General features: G+C 40.8%; 1 protein-coding gene and 1 pseudogene across 19 annotated transcripts in view; one reads left to right on the forward strand and one right to left on the reverse strand.

Moving 5' to 3' along the window:
* The window catches only part of Cep70 (centrosomal protein 70), a 53,059-nt gene that overhangs the window by 18,257 nt on the left and 19,121 nt on the right, over positions 1 to 15,681 (forward strand). For 8 of the 19 annotated variants that reach the window (XM_063265896.1, XM_063265891.1, XM_063265895.1 and 5 more), the window contains 8 exons: positions 3,476 to 3,566; positions 3,719 to 3,842; positions 4,798 to 4,978; positions 8,412 to 8,581; positions 10,546 to 10,602; positions 11,852 to 11,936; positions 12,026 to 12,114; positions 15,291 to 15,365. In XM_063265896.1, coding sequence (XP_063121966.1) covers positions 3,476 to 3,566; positions 3,719 to 3,842; positions 4,798 to 4,978; positions 8,412 to 8,581; positions 10,546 to 10,602; positions 11,852 to 11,936; positions 12,026 to 12,114; positions 15,291 to 15,365 — 872 coding nt within the window. Of the gene's footprint in view, positions 1 to 226; positions 442 to 3,475; positions 3,567 to 3,718; positions 3,843 to 4,797; positions 4,979 to 6,689; positions 6,863 to 8,411; positions 9,666 to 9,774; positions 10,890 to 11,851; positions 11,937 to 12,025; positions 12,115 to 15,290; positions 15,366 to 15,681 lie in introns of those variants that run through there. The other 11 variants (XM_063265900.1, NM_001017470.1, XM_063265899.1 and 8 more) reach the window with 7 other exon arrangements.
* On the reverse strand, positions 1,749 to 2,607 carry Dnajc8-ps3 (DnaJ heat shock protein family (Hsp40) member C8, pseudogene 3; annotated as a pseudogene).

Raw genomic sequence — 15,681 nt, forward strand, 5'->3', positions numbered from 1 at the left:
ATGTATTCTTGTTGGGTGACTGTCTTGGTCAGGGTTTGTATTCCTGCACAAAACATGACCAAGAAGCAAGTTGGGGAGGAAACACTTTATTCAGCTTACACTTCCACATTGCTGTTTGTCACCAAAGGAAATCAGGACAGGAACTCAAGCAGGTCAGGAAGCAGGAGCTGATGCAGAGACCATGGAGGGATGTTACTTACTGGCTTGCTTCCCTTGGCTTGTTCAGCTTGCTTGCTTATAGAATCTAGGACCACCAGCCCAGGGATGGCACCACCCATGATGGGCTCTCCCACCCTTGATCACTACTTGAGAAAATGCCTTACAGCTGGATCTCCTGGGGGCCTTTCCTCAAGGGAGGCTCCTTTCTCCGTGATAACTCCAGCTTGTGTTGACACACAGAACCAGCCAGCACAGTGACTAAGCCAGGCGCTGATAGAGATGGTAAGCCAGCATCAGCTCTGCCCCGCCCTGCTTAGCCTCTCAGCTGATGCTTCAGCTACTTTTATCTCTCTGCCCTCTTGTAGTTCAGAGTTCTTCGGGCATCTTCATGGATAATAGATGTTGCTGGGTGTGATACCTGTGTTGAGGTGACTGTTGACATTACATCTCATCTCTGATTTTCCTTGACTTGATTGCCTTCTCCATGCTGTCTTTAGTGAAGAGAGCCTTGTAGAATCATGGTCTATAACACCATGGATAGTCTATCTTACTGGTCTGGCTTGCTCTCCTGTGCCCTAAGTATCAACAGCCTCCCTTACTTCCCTGCACAGGAGGATTTGAAATACCATGGTTGCTACCCATAGGATCTTCTTTTGTAGTAAGGTTAGAAACTTTACCTGGAGCGAGGCCTGAGTTGTTGGGCTCTCTGATCCCTTCTTTCCCCTAATCTCTCTATTCTGGTAATTGCATGGAGGACCCCTGTGAGGTGGATATCATCTATAATGGTACTTCCTGTCTTGAACTGGATCTCCACAGAGCCTGTAACATTTGCTTCTTCTCCACCTTTTTCTTTAACTATATCAAGCTTGAGACTCTACTTCCAAAAGGTTCTTCTTGGGCTTTTTCTTTATGTGAATCTGTTGGGCGTATACATCATCTTTGGTGTGTCATTCCTGTTGATGAGGGCACATCCATTTCTTATAGTGAACTGATTTAGGATCTTAGTGCTTCTCTTGTCCCCTGCTGCTGCATGCTACCTGTGGAGCCCTGCTTGGTGTCTGGGGGTGCGGAGGAAGGGGTGGCTGCTGGGTCCCTGTCTTGCTGTTCATCTTTGAGTTGATGGTGATTGGGGTAGGCTCTGGCAGCTGTGGCTCCACCGGGGATGTGATGGTCAGGAGACTGGAGGCTAGTTATGGCTGCCTAGGCATCTCCTTGGCCTGCTGTTAGAGATCAGAATGGTTGGTCAGTCAATAGAGGAATCATACCAAACATCACAGGGCTTGAGAGCACTGAGTGACTGCACAGTGTATTCACAAATGCCTCTTTTGCCTGTTCTGGGACTTTGAGGATGGCACCTCAGAAGCAAGCAAAGAGACTATTGAGGTGGCCCAAGCTTGTCTTATCTCACAGCAAGCAAGATGATTTCCAGGAACTCTCCATGAAGTTTCTAACCATCAAAATCCAATAAAGTATAAAACATCAAGATACAGATTTTGAACTGTAAACAAATAAAATAATTAATAAAAAAGATAGAAGCTTATCTACAAGCACCAAAGATGGCTCCTTCCACTTGCGCTTGTTCAGTGGGCAAGAACTGGAGATGGGGGTAGCCCCTCCTGTCAATGCACTAAGGGATGACTCTGATATTAAATTATAGTGAGACTTTAAATGAACTTAGTGTTATTCTGTGTTGGTGGAAATGGGAGTAAAGAATGAGTCCTCAGTTCTGTTGCTGTGACCCAGCTGGCCACTCATGTTGTTTTGACCTTGAGTGGCCTTGGGAAGGTCTAACTCTTCCTTTTCTTTCCTTGGGTGTTTGCCTGCAGATTTCATATGCTATCTACTTGACCATCTTGACTTTTCTCACTGGCTTTTCCTTGAGCTTCAGTACCCACTTTGTCACTTCCTCCACATGTGTCTTTGGCTTCTCCCTCTTAATGTTTAGCTCGGCAAAGCATTTCATGGTTTGTTTGTGCAGTACTTGTTTGAGCAGGTCAGGATCATGCTCTACATGTGTTGGCTTTCCTTCCTTTAGTCCCTGTCCCTTAACAATGTGCTTTTTTTCTGCCTGAATTACATCCAGGGCCCTGTTCTGTTCCTGATATAGGAACAACTTGTAAGCTTTGTCTTCAGGTTCAAAAGCCTTTTGTGCTCTAACATCATTGTCTTGATTTTTATCAGGACACACCAATATTACACAGCTGCCAAAACCTCTCCTTTATTTCTTTATCTGTTACTTCAGGAGTAGCTGAACAATCTCAAATGGGTTCACATTAAAGAGGAACCTGGACAGATCAATCTTTCAATCTGATTTTTGGATGTAGAACTTAATCTCTCTTCTGCTTGTTTAACCTCACTGCCACTGCTACCTGGCCAGAGCCTGCCCCTTTGGAAGCAGCTGTTTCCTGAGTCAGCCTTCACATGGACCTTGATTTCTTTTTTCATCATTGTTAAAGGGATACTTGTTTCCGAGTGCCTAGTTTTAGTTTTTAGTTGTGTTCTCTGAGAATGGCCTGATCTTTTTTAATTAGACTTATCTGTTTCACTGAAATTACAAGTTGTTTTTGTTCTAATTTCCTACTAAGGCCTGCATGTGAATATTTTGTATAATGCAATAATTTAATCATTTGCATATTTCTATTCTGTTGCTGATTTTAGTAAAAACATCCGTTTTACCTTTAATTTATTTTTTTTTTAAAGATTTATTTATTCCAATGTATGTGAGTACACTGTTGTCACCAGAAGAGGGCATCAGATCTCATTACAGATGGTTGTGAGCCACCAGGTGATTGCTGGGAATTGAACTCAGGACCTTTGGAAGAACAGTCAGTGCTCTTAACTGCTGAGCCATTCGCCAGCCACTTACCTTTAATACATAAAATTTCCTATTAAATCCAGGCATGACACGCACATCTTTTATTCTAGTACTTGGGAAGCCGAGTCAGTCACATCTCTAAGTTCAAGGCTGACCTGGTCTAACATTGCCAGTTTAAGTCCATCCAGGGGTACATAGTAGAGGAAAAAAAATTCATAAAACCTTTTGAGTTCTGGAGAGATGGCTTGCTGGTCTTCCAGCAACCATCACAGCAGCCATGTTGTGTGACTTACAACCACTTCAAACTCAAGGGGCTGACACTTGTCAGGTGTTTGCAGGCAACTGAACTTAATGTGTCATGTCTACATGCAGACACACAAACACGTCCATTTAAAAATGAGACGTCTTTTGGAGAAACGGTTCTTTTCTGAAAACAGAGGCAATCATAGGAGGTTTTTCTCCACATCTTCAAGTGATTTTTTTTCTCTGCTGTGCTTGTAGCAGGAGGAAGCAGAATGGGAAAGCATCAGTAGGCTGTTGGTGACGCGTGGCTTTAAACCTTTGTGCCTAGTCAAAGGAGCCAATCTCAGAGGTAACTACTCCTGCTGATTTGTTAGGTACAAAACAGTTTTTTTAAAGAAGTTTTTTATCTTAAAATGGTTTTACTTTCCCTTTGGTTTTACTATCTCATATGTGTGTGTATATATATAATATATATGTGTGTATAATTTTTTTACAATGCAGATTTCATCGTTTTTGACAAACAATCATCACAAAGAATGAGGCAGGCTTTCAAAACACTGATGGAAGAAACCACACGTCAGCAGAGCATGCTACAGGAGCTCATAGAGACAAACCATCAGCTTAAGTAAGGAAAAGGGGAGTGCCCCTGGGGTTGTTTGCATGTATTCTAAACACAGCTCTCTGAAGAGGATCCTGAAATTTCTTTATACTTAGATTTTTTTTTTTTACGTCTTATGTGTATGAGTGTTTCTGTTAGCATGTTTGTAAATGTCCCATGGGGGTGCCTGAGCCCTAAGTGTTCAGAAGAGGGTGTGAAATCCTCTGGAGCTGATTATGAATGATTATGAAGCACTGTATGCGTGCTGGGAACTGAACCTGGGTCCTTCGGAAGAGTAGCCAGTGCTCTTAACCACTGAACCATCTCTCCAGCCCCCCAAAATTTCATTTGTAATGAATGTAAAACATAACATTTTTTACAGATAAATGGGCAAACACTGAGTAAATTACTTTAGGTAGCACTTAGCACTGACGTGTAATGGTACCTCTGTTTCTTCTGTTACTCCCTCCTGTAAGAGAGACAAGACTGGATACGTCAGGGGGCATGGCCGCAGACCTATTAGAAGATAGAAGTGTTGAGGCTAGGCTACAGTTCAATGCTAATTATGCTAACTTTTGAGTCTCGGCACCAAAATAAAATAAGAAATATTAAAAATGTGAGGGGCGGGGTTAGGGATTTAGCTCAGTGGTAGAGCGCTTGCCTAGGAAGCGCAAGGCCCTGGGTTCGGTCCCCAGCTCCGGAAAAAAAAAAAAATGTGAGGGGCTGGAGAGATGGCTCAGTGGTTAAGAGCACCGACTACTCTTCCAGAGGTCCTGAGTTCAATTCCCAGCAACCATATGGTGGCTCACAACCATCTGTAATGGGATCAGATGCCCTCTTCTGATGTGTCTGAAGACAGCAACCTAAAAGAATAAATAAATAAATAAAAATGTGAAGACATTTTGGAAAGTAACCTATTATATGACATGTATGATCTGGTTTCCTTTAACACTGATGGGATGGAATTGTGTCTGTTAATTAGAAGTGAACTTCAGCTAGAACAGAACCGAGCGGCACACCAGGAACAGCGAGCCAATGACCTTCAGCAGATCATGGACAGTGTGAAATCCAAAATTGGTGAATTAGAAGATGAATCGCTAAACAGGGTTTGCCAGGAACAAAATAGAATAAAAGACCTTCAAAAGGAATATAAAACGTTACAGGTATTCTATTGAATTAATATATTTTGTTATTTGATTAGTGTTAAAATAGTTCATCATAGTTCCAGGTAATTTCTTGTGCCTTCCATGGTGTATGTCCGGCAAAGAAGTCAAGGAAATCCAAATGTTTTGAGGTATGTAGTTGAATTGTTAGAAGAAAACAGTTAACATTGGCAGAGGCCAGTAATGCTAATAGGTGATCTTTTCTATTTAGCACCCCATTTTGACATTCATCTATGTGGCTGCTTGCTGTAGTTTCATGAGTGTTCCTAACAGGTACATGTATATGTCTGTGTGGATGTATGCCATGAATGTATGGGTGCCTTTGGAGGCCAGAAAACGGTGTTAGGTCTCCTGGAACTGGAATTACAGGAGCTTGTGAGCTGATGGTTATGGATACTGGAAACTGAATTCGGGTCCTCTAGAAGAGCAGGAAGCTCTGACACCAATGAGCCTTTCAGCATCTAATACTGCACTGTTGTGCAGCTCATTGTACCTGCACAGGGATTTTCCTGCACTTGTAAATCTAAGTCTACTTTATAGCAGCCATAGTACCATGTTTAGAGCTTTCATGTCCTATATATAGATATCAGTGCCTGAATATATCTAAGATTGTTCTATAATGAGCTCGGATTTCACTGTAAATGCCATATAATACTCTATGTATATCCCATACTGAATATTATAGAAGTCAGTTATCTGCAAAGAAATCCTAGTACAATGTATATATAATAATGTCATAATATCCAGAGTATAATTCTTGCCCTGTTTTGAGCATATGTCGCCCTGTACACAGCTCATAGTGCCTTCATACAGACCATAATGCTCTGTTTAGAGTTTATGGTGTCTTGTGTAGATCTTATAGTGTACCTGTATATGGGGTCATTTTCTTAATTGGTGATTGATGTGGGAAGCCCCAGCCCCTGGTGGGTGAGGCCACCTCTGGGATGGGGGTCCTGGGTAAGAAATCAGGCTGAGTCAGCCATGGAAGCAAGCTAGTAAGCAGCCCTCCATGGCCTCTGCATCAGCTCATACCTCCAGATTCCTGCCCTGTGTGATTTCCTGTCCTTACTTCCCTCAGTGATGGGTTATGATGTGGAAATATAAGTCACATAAACCCTTTCCTCCCCAGTTGTTTTTGGTCATCAGTTTCATTAAAGTAGTTAACTCTAAGACAGCAGAGCTTATTGGAAATCTGTATAGGGAAAGGAGAAGGGAGCATGGTACAGTTGCAGGTAAGGACAGTGCTATTTCCTCCTGTGCTGCTGCCTTCTTCTCTCTCTCATTCATTTGCTCAGCAGGCGTATTGAACACCTGCTATGGCCCAGGCAGAGATCACAGTGCAAGAGACAAATGAACCCCCGACTCGTGCGGAGACCTAGGAAAGGGAGATTAAACCTCACTATACAGGAAGGGGAGTGGGACCTTTTTTAATTGTTGAGATTTTATTTCTTTTTATTCTATGTGTATGAGTGTTTCCCTCTGTGTGTGTCTACATACCACATTGTGTGCCTGAGGAGACCAGAAGAGGGTGTCATGGCCCTTGGGACTGGAGTTATAGATGGTTCGGAGCTGCCATGTGGGTGCTGAGAATTGAACCGAGGTCTACTAGAAAAGCAACCACTGAGCCCTCTTTCCAGCCCCAGAAAAATGTTTAATGGAAAAGCAGTATCAATACCTATATTTGGCAACACCAATACCTATATTTGTTTAGCCCAAGTATCAGATTGATGCATCTCATCAGTAAGCACCAGTCAAAACCCAAAGGAGGGTGGCATATATCCCTATGCAAGGAAGTTACTGGTATTTCTCCAGCCACCCAACGAGAGGAAAGGACAAGGTACGGAGAGGATGCAGCCATCATGATCTGACTCTCTGGAACTCCAGGTACCAGTCATATGTCTGCTTTGTTTCAAGACTGAGGAGGAAAATGGTCCCAGAAGCTGCCATTACTCTTCTGCATGTCTCTCCCATAGACTCTTGGTTAGAAGGAACACTCTGGGGCTGGAGAGATGGCTCAGTGGTTAAGAACACTGACTGCTTTTACAGAGGTCCTGAGTTCAATTCCCAGGAGTCACATGGTGGCTCACAACCATCTGTAATGGGATCTGATGCCCTTTTCTGGTGTGTCTGAAGACAGCAACAGTGTACTTACATACATAAAATTAATAAATCTTATTAATAAAAAAGAATTCCAAAGCAAGCAACAACAAGTGATAATGAGGATTTGGAAAAAAGAGAACTCTTACCAAAGAGAGTAGTAGTAGTTCAGCCACTGTAGAAATTAGTGTGGAGTTTCCTCAAAAAACTAAAAATAAACTACCATATGACCATTATACTCTCTTGGGTGTACTCCAAAGACTAGGTTAACGCAACACAGAGACAACTGCACATCTCTGCTTACTGCAGTGTGCGTGCGTGCATGCGTGCATGTCTTGAAAGTTGAAGCCAGACTGGGGGAATGAAGACCAGTGGGGAAGAAGAAAAAGACAGATATAGAGACACAGCGGTGAGCATTGTCAGGACACACGATACACGAAATTGTTCCTGTGACTCTCATCACTGTTTAATGAATATATGCCAAGGACATTATCAACCACAATGATTACTTCTAGGTTTTGGCTAACTTCTACACTGGCATCCTCATCACTTAGCTATTGAGGTCATGCCTGGTTTCATGAGAGCCAAAGCAAAGGATGGATTACTGTATATTTCCAGTGACCATCATTTCATGGTCCCTGGAAGAGGGAATATTGCCAGCAACTAAGACTATGCACCTTTGAGGGTTGCTAGCTTTCAATAAATTTGATACCTTGGACAGGTGACCATGTACTTAACCCTGAGTGCTCTGTTTTAGAAGTGATATCTTTTTTTAAATATATCTAAGGCACAAACTGATTATTCCTGGTTATGGGCCTATTCTGGATTTATAGTTTTCCCGTTTGCCTGGATGGAAGTCTCAACTGACTACATCATTTGTGACCCATAGATCATTTCAAACTTTTAAGTTTTTCTTTTGGGGTTCTTTTAAAATATTTTTAATACATAGGTTGCTTCCTGATTCTCGTTTGTATCTAAATGTAGATATAAGGTAGGCATAGCAGTACACACAAAACCCTAGCAATTAGAGGCTGATATCATAGTATGCAAGCTGGAAACCAGCCTGGTCTCATAAAACTATTAAAATAACAAATTATATTGGCTTCATGTAGATTCATAAAACCCTTACTGATTATTTAACCTTGAGGGCATGCAGTAAACATAGCTTTTTTATTTTATATGTTTCGTGACATATTAATATTCCTTGCATCAGTTTTAAACATCCTTGATGCTACTTACTGAATGAAACAGCTCAGTGGAGATGGTGACACAGGTAGAGCGAGACAGCATGTCCTCCATGTATAATCATAACTATGCTTTTACAATGTTCTTACAGATGAAATGCCAGCATTATAAGAAAAAACAAATGGAGCAAGAAGAGACCATTGCTTCTTTGCAAAAGGAGATCCGCAGATTTGCCAAAGAGGAAGAAGATCGTGTTATCACTCAAAAGAGACTGTTTACCCATCTCTGCCGAAGAGTTCCTCATTCAGTCTTGGATAAACAGTAATGCTTAGTGCATAGGATGATAATGGAACTAGGTTGATTTTTTTTTTTCAGTTAATTTTTTTCTTGATGGTGGTTAGATCTTTTGCTACAGAAATCTCCTTTCCTCCTTTTTCTTCTAGTTCATCTTTGTGTGTGTGTACATGCGTCTGTGCATTTATATTGTGCATGTGTGCATACATGCACTGTATGAGTGTGCATGTGTGTGAATATAATTTTAAGAGTATTTTGAGGAATTAGCTTATTAAAATTTATATGTACAGGTGTTGTGCCTGCATGTGTTTATATGCACCATGTGCCTGCAGTGACCAGAAGAGGGTGTCAGACACCCCTGGAACTAGAGTTATAGACAGTTGTAGGCCATCCTGTGGGTGCTGGGAATCAAACCTGTGTCCTCTGAAAGAGCAGCCAGTGCTCTTAACCACTGAACATCTCTCCAGCTCCTCGGGGGATGGGTTTAGACACTTACTTTTAAAATATTAACTATGGATGGGTATAGTGGCACATGCCTTTAATTCCAGCACCTGTGAGGGAGAAGCAGGTAGATAGAGCTCTGAGTTCTAGGCCAGCCAAAGCCATATAGTGAGAACCTGTCTCAAAAGAGAAAACCCAGAATAAACAATGTTTATCAGTTTGGTGTATGTGTGTGTGTGCACGCGCACATGGGCACACATGCATGCACATGAATGTGTGACTGTGCACATGCCTGAGTGTATGTATGAATGTGTGTATGTGTGTTTGTGTGTGTATTTACATATACATACATATATACACATGTATGTATGCAGAAATTAGAAGAAGGTGTCGGATCCCTTGAGACTAGAATTCCAGACATGTACGAGTTCTCATATGGTGCGCTGGGAATCAAACCAGGTACCAAGTAAGAGAAGCAAGTTTCCTTAACCACTGAGCTTTAGGCAATTATTACGGAAGGAGATTGCCAGAGGTAGGAATGTTAGGACAGGAAGAATATGTATTTATAAAGTGAGACATGCTTATAATATATTAATGGAAGATAAATACACATACACACACACACACACACACACACATATATATATATATATCTCCACTCTAAGACTAGGTAGGGGGGCTGGGGATTTAGCTCAGTGGTAGAGCGCTTACCTAGGAAGCACAAGGCCCTGGGTTCGGTCCCCAGCTCCGAAAAAAAGAACCAAAAAAAAAAAGACTAGGTAGAACTAGGTATGAACATATCATTTAGGGATATCTATCTATCTATCTATCTATCTATCTATCTATCTATCTATCTATCTCAGTGTAATACTTGTTCCTGGCAAGAATTATTGAAAAATTTTAAGTTTTCCAGGCAATCTTTGCCAAAGATTTGATTTTTAGTAATGTGTATGTATATTCATGTATGTAGGTTTATGTGCTTGTGAGCAGGTCTCCAGAGTCATTGGAAACCTCCAGGGCTAGAGTTACAGGTGGTTTTGCACTACCCTATGTACGCTGAGAACTATTTTTTAGGCCTGGCGGGATGGCTCAGAGGTTGGGAGTACTTGCTATTCTTGCAGAGAACGTGGGTTCTATTCCCAGCACCCATATGGTGGCTCCCAATTTCCTATAACTCTAGGTTCAGGGGATGGAACGCCTTCTTCTGGCCTCCACGGGCACTTTAACACAAGTTGTACATATACACATAAATAAGTCTTAAAGAAAAAATTAAAATTAATTTTCCATGTATGAGTGCTTTGCCTATATCTATGTGTATGTAGCACGTGTGAGCCTGTACCTGTGAGTCAGAGGGAAGCATTGGATCCCTTAGAACGGGAGTCATGGATGATGTGAGCCACTATGTAGTTAGAAACCAAACCTGTACCCTCTCCTAACTGCTAAGACATCTCTCTGTTCCCAGTCTGTATTTTTATCTTTGTAATTTGAAATTATCTAGAAAGTACAGTAAATGCTACCTTTTGAAAATAATTGAACATATTTTCTTCTAGATTGCTTTGTCTAATTGATTACTATGAATGTAAACTTAGAAAACATCATATACAAAGGTATAAATATAATTTTTTATTTTTTTTATATTTATTTTTATTATTATAAATTGTTTCTGTAGCTTTTGAGACTTTATGGTATGGAAGTCTTTATATCATTATAAAGTTCTTTTCCAAATATAATTATTTTTTATTCTATGAGAATTCGATATCTGTATACAGTGTATTTCAAAAATATTTACCATCTGTTTCTCCCCCTCCCCCCAAATTCTGGATTCCTCACCACATCTTCCTCATAGCTTCATGTTGAAATTCTTTTTAATAAAAGTCTGCAAGATAGTATTTTACTGTTTAGGTTAAAATGTACTGTATCTACATGAAACAACAGAAGTGTATTTCCTCTTATATTGTATTAGCATCGTGGTATATCCACTGGATAAAAGTACATTCATGAAGTATATGCACATACAGTACATTGACTGTGGGGCAGAGCAGAACATAGTTATATACATTTAAATACTAAAGATAGAATGTCAGTGAAAATCCAGGCATGTAGCTGGGCGTGGAAGTTCATCTGTAATCTGAGCTCTCTGTAGGCTGAGATAGCCAAGGACTGAGGATAGCCACAAGTTTGAAGCCAGCCTAAGCTACATAGTGAATCACCAGCTGGCTTGAGACTTGCCGCGATAGTCCCGTGGGAAGATTACATTAATGCCTATGTAAGTAAACTTAAGGCATAGTGGTATATACTGTCATTGTGAGGCAGAGGGATGGTGTATGGGGGCAAAGGGAGAGTGGTGAGCGGTAAGGAAGCAGGAGGCTCTGCACACAGATGGCAGTTCTCAAAGACGGATGGGATGAAGGATTTTTCAGTTAGGTGAATATACCAGCAGGAAAATGAACACATTTAGGCATGTTCGGTAACCGCAGAGGTTTGGGACACAGGGTAAGTGCGGTGTGCTGTGTACTGTGTATTGGTATCCACTTACACTCTACAGGGTGTTTTTAAAAAGACCAGGGAATGTTCCATTTGTATTTTGCTTGTTCATTCAAGTATTTTTCATGCCCCCCTTGTGTCCCATGACAAAGTTTTTGGTTCTCACACATTCTAAGTGAAGAGTAGTAAACAGACTACTCTAAGACTAGGTAGTTGCTGCGATGTGGTACTATTCTCTGTACAACAAGTAGGAATTTGGGATTCCCATGTTTAAGTTACTCAGCCCTTACTAAATTGGCTTCAGTTTTGCTAGCTGCAAGTTCTCTTTAAGGATAGAGTTCCACAAGATGCACTGTGTTTGTCTTCCCACAGGCAGTGTGGGGAGGATGACAGCCAGTCAGAAGGAAAAGACTATCTAAACCTGGGCGTCTCACCAACCTATAAAGGCCTTCTGACGGTATGGAGACCAGCAACTGACAAATACCTTTTCATAAAGCAAAATAATCCCTAGGAGAGTTACTTATTTTACTGTGAAATACATTGCAGTCGTTACAGAAGCAACTTGAGAAATCCAATTCCAAGATCGACGTGCTGTTGGGTGAAAAGCTGAACCTCCAAAAAGATCTGGAAAACAGGTGAGGAAAACAATAAGAATGTTAGACCAATCATTCCTTCCCCCTTACTCTAAAACTGCACCTGAGTGAGTACCTGACCCTCCTGTGCTCCTGTTGACCAGTAGTATTTCATGGTGAATGGTGAACGGAATAAGAATCCTTCGGCAAGCAAGGGAAATGCGAAAATCGGAATCCATGTTGAGGATAAAATTGGCTAAGAACTTTGAGGAGATTCAGGGTTCCGTTTTCTGTTTGTGTTTATATGTGGGTGTAAGTGTGTGTGCAGTTGAGTGTGCACATTTGTGCTCCTGTGTGTGGAAACTAGAGGTCAGCATCAAGGGGCACTGCTGAGTTGTCTACCTTGTTTTATGAGACAGGATCGCTCCGTGAGAACTGCTGGCTGCTGGGAGTTTGCTAATTAGTCTAGGCTGCCCTGCCAATGAGCCCTAGGGATCTCCTGTCTTTGCCACCACCCTCCCAGTGCTGGGATTGTAAGTGTGCACTCTCGTGCGTCTTAGTGGACTCTTGGGTTTGAACTCAGGTCTTCATGTTTGCATGCCAAGCACTTTACCAGACGTAGCTGTCTCTCTAAGCCCAGGTTCAGTCTTTGTTTAGTTTTTCTTTTAAATTAGCTATAGTGAGGGCTGGAAAACTGCTGTGCAAGCATGTGAGAACTTGAGTTCAGATACAGAACTCTTGTGAAAAGGCAAATTGTAGCAGTGTGTATCTGTAACTGCAGCATTGGGTGAAGGTGTAAAGACTGGCAGATTCCTGGAGCTCATTGGCTGGCCAGTCAGCCTAGCCAGTTGATGGAAACTAGGTCCAGTGAGAGAACAGATCTCAAAACTAAGATAGGCAGTGATGAAATATGATACCTGATGCCATCTCTGGTCTTCACACATTCACACACATGTGCATGTGCACTTGTACACAAACATGCACATGCTCATATCCACACAAACACATACATACATATACTGTACACACATAAAGGTAGCTATAGTCATGTATGATTGATATACAATAAATTATACACAATTTGAAAGTATTGATATAATTGGCCTCTGTGAATAGTCACCACCGAGAGAATTATCCCCAGGACTTTTCCTTGTGTTTATGTAGTTTTATCCTCACACCCTTATCTTTACCTCAGACAATCTCTGGTGTGTTTTGTCTTTCCTAGATATTGTATAAATGAATCACAGTATTTCTTGTTTGTCTTTATAACTTCACATTACGTTTTAATTTTTAAAATTATAAATTGACAAATTTTAGTTGTAGTCGTCATGGGATACAAAGTTATGTGATCCAGGAATGTAGTGTGGAGTACTTTACCTCAAACTCAGTGACACCAATTATTTCAAATGCTCACTATTTTTGTGGTGAAAATATTTGAATTTTACTAACTTAATGAATTTAAAATGTATACTCTATAATAACTTTCTATATCACATTCAATTTCAGTGGATTTCTCATTCTAAAATTACTTTTAGCTGTTTTTCTTTTTTTACAAATTTATTTATTTATTTTATGTATGTGAGTACACTGTCCCTCTCTTCAGACACACCAAAAGAGGGTGTTGGATCCCATTACAGATGACTGTGAGCCACCATGTGGTTGCTGGGAATTGAACTCAGGTCCTCTGGAAGAGCAGTCAGTGTTCTTAGCTGCTGAGCCATCTGTCTAGCCCCAGGGGTTTTTTGCTTGTTTGTTTGTTTGTTTTTTTGTTTTTGTTTTTGTTTTTTTACATCCCAGTGTTATAGGAGCAAAAAGTCAGTTGTTTCTGTTACAGAAAATAGGCAGCATAATTATAAAAAGAAAATACTAATTGTTGGCAGTGTGTTACCTAGAATGAACATTAATAAAACTTTAGTTTTACTCAATAATTTTTATTGTAAGTCAGGCATCATCCCAGGTTTTGGGATAAATCAATGACCAAAGCAAATCTCCTGTATTTCTTCACTTATAATTTAGTGAAAAAAGGTTATGCAGTGGTCTCATAGCATGAAGTCTGAAAACTTGCTGTGGACCATGTGAAGGGGGAGTAAGAACTTAAAAGCATGTTTGGGATCATGGACTGTAGGTTTAGGATAGCAGTCACCTGTTGTGCGAGAGACAGGACTGACATTAATGAGGTGTCCTAGCTAGGGCCCTTCTGGCTGTGATGACATCATGACGTGACCAGAAGCAACTCGGGGAAGGAAGGCTTTATTTCATCTTACAGCTTAGAGTCCATGATTCAAGAAAGTTGGGGCAAGAGCCTTGGGGCGGGGACTGAAGCACAGGCCATGGAAGTATATGCTTCCTGGTTTGTTCCTCAGGGCTCCCTCGGACTGTTTTCTTGTTCCAGCTAGGACCATGGGCTCAGGTGTGGGCGGGGCCCTCCACATGATCATTAATCAAGACAGTGCTGCAAAGTCTTGCCTGCAGGCCGATTTTATTGAGGTGTTTTTTTTGCTTTTTTGTTTTGTTTTGTTTTGTTTTCTTTTTGTTTTTGTTTTTTGTGTGTACACCTTTAATTGCAACACTGGAGAGGCAGAGGCTGGTGGATCTCTGAATTCAAGTCTGGCCTGGTCTACAGAGTGAATTCTAGGACATCAGGACTGCACAGAGAAACCTTGTCTCAAAAAAACCAAAAAAAGATTTCATCTTTCCAGATAGTTTGTGTCAAGTTGACAAAAGCAAGCAGCCCAGAGGAAAACATGTTTTAGTGTAAAAAAGATTTAGATATGTTAATATCAAAATATTAACAAACTGGGTGATGGATATACCAGAAACAAGTTACATAGTATCCCAAGAGTGAATAACAGCTTTAAATAATGAATACAGAATGAAATAAAAATGCCTAGTGAACACCTCAGAGTTAAAGATTTAATAAGGGGCTAGAAAGATGGCTCAGCAGATAAGAACTTTGTCTGTTTTCCAGACGACCAGAGTTTGATTCCCAGACCTCACATGATGGCTCACAACCATCTGGACTCCAGTTCCAGAGGATTCAGTGCTGCCTTCTGGCATTCACAGGCATCAAGTACACAAGTGATTCAGGATATATATGCAGGCAGAACACCCATACACATAAAATTTAGTTAAAATAACATAATGTTTATTGATAATAAGATAATCTTTTCTTTATTGTTTGGTATGTGTTTTTATCTCTTCAATAAACTTATGTCCTCACCATGATTTCTTCTCTACAGGCCCACAGAACATGAACTGAGACTTTATAAACAACAAGTGAAGAAGCTGGAGAAAACCCTTAAGAAAAACATAAAGTAATTGCGTTTTGTTTTTGCTTATAGTTGGGTCCTATGTTTATCATTTGCTCTTTTATTTGTCATCTGTTATGTTAATATCCTTGGCTTGGAATTGCCAGGCTGAGTGGGGATGTGACATTAGAAGTAATTTTGAACTAACCATGCTAACATCAACCTATAAATCCCAGCACCGTGAAGTATGGACAGGAGGATCACAAGCATGAGGGTAGGCTGGGCTATAGATAGCAAAGCTCTGTCTCAAAAAAAAAAAAAGTAAACCGTGGAAAGGGGATATTTCTGATTCTAAGTCTAAAAACAATTTGGATTTGACTTT

The sequence above is a fragment of the Rattus norvegicus genome, chromosome 8 (assembly GCF_036323735.1).
Source record: "Rattus norvegicus strain BN/NHsdMcwi chromosome 8, GRCr8, whole genome shotgun sequence".
Classification (NCBI taxonomy): domain Eukaryota; kingdom Metazoa; phylum Chordata; class Mammalia; order Rodentia; family Muridae; genus Rattus; species Rattus norvegicus.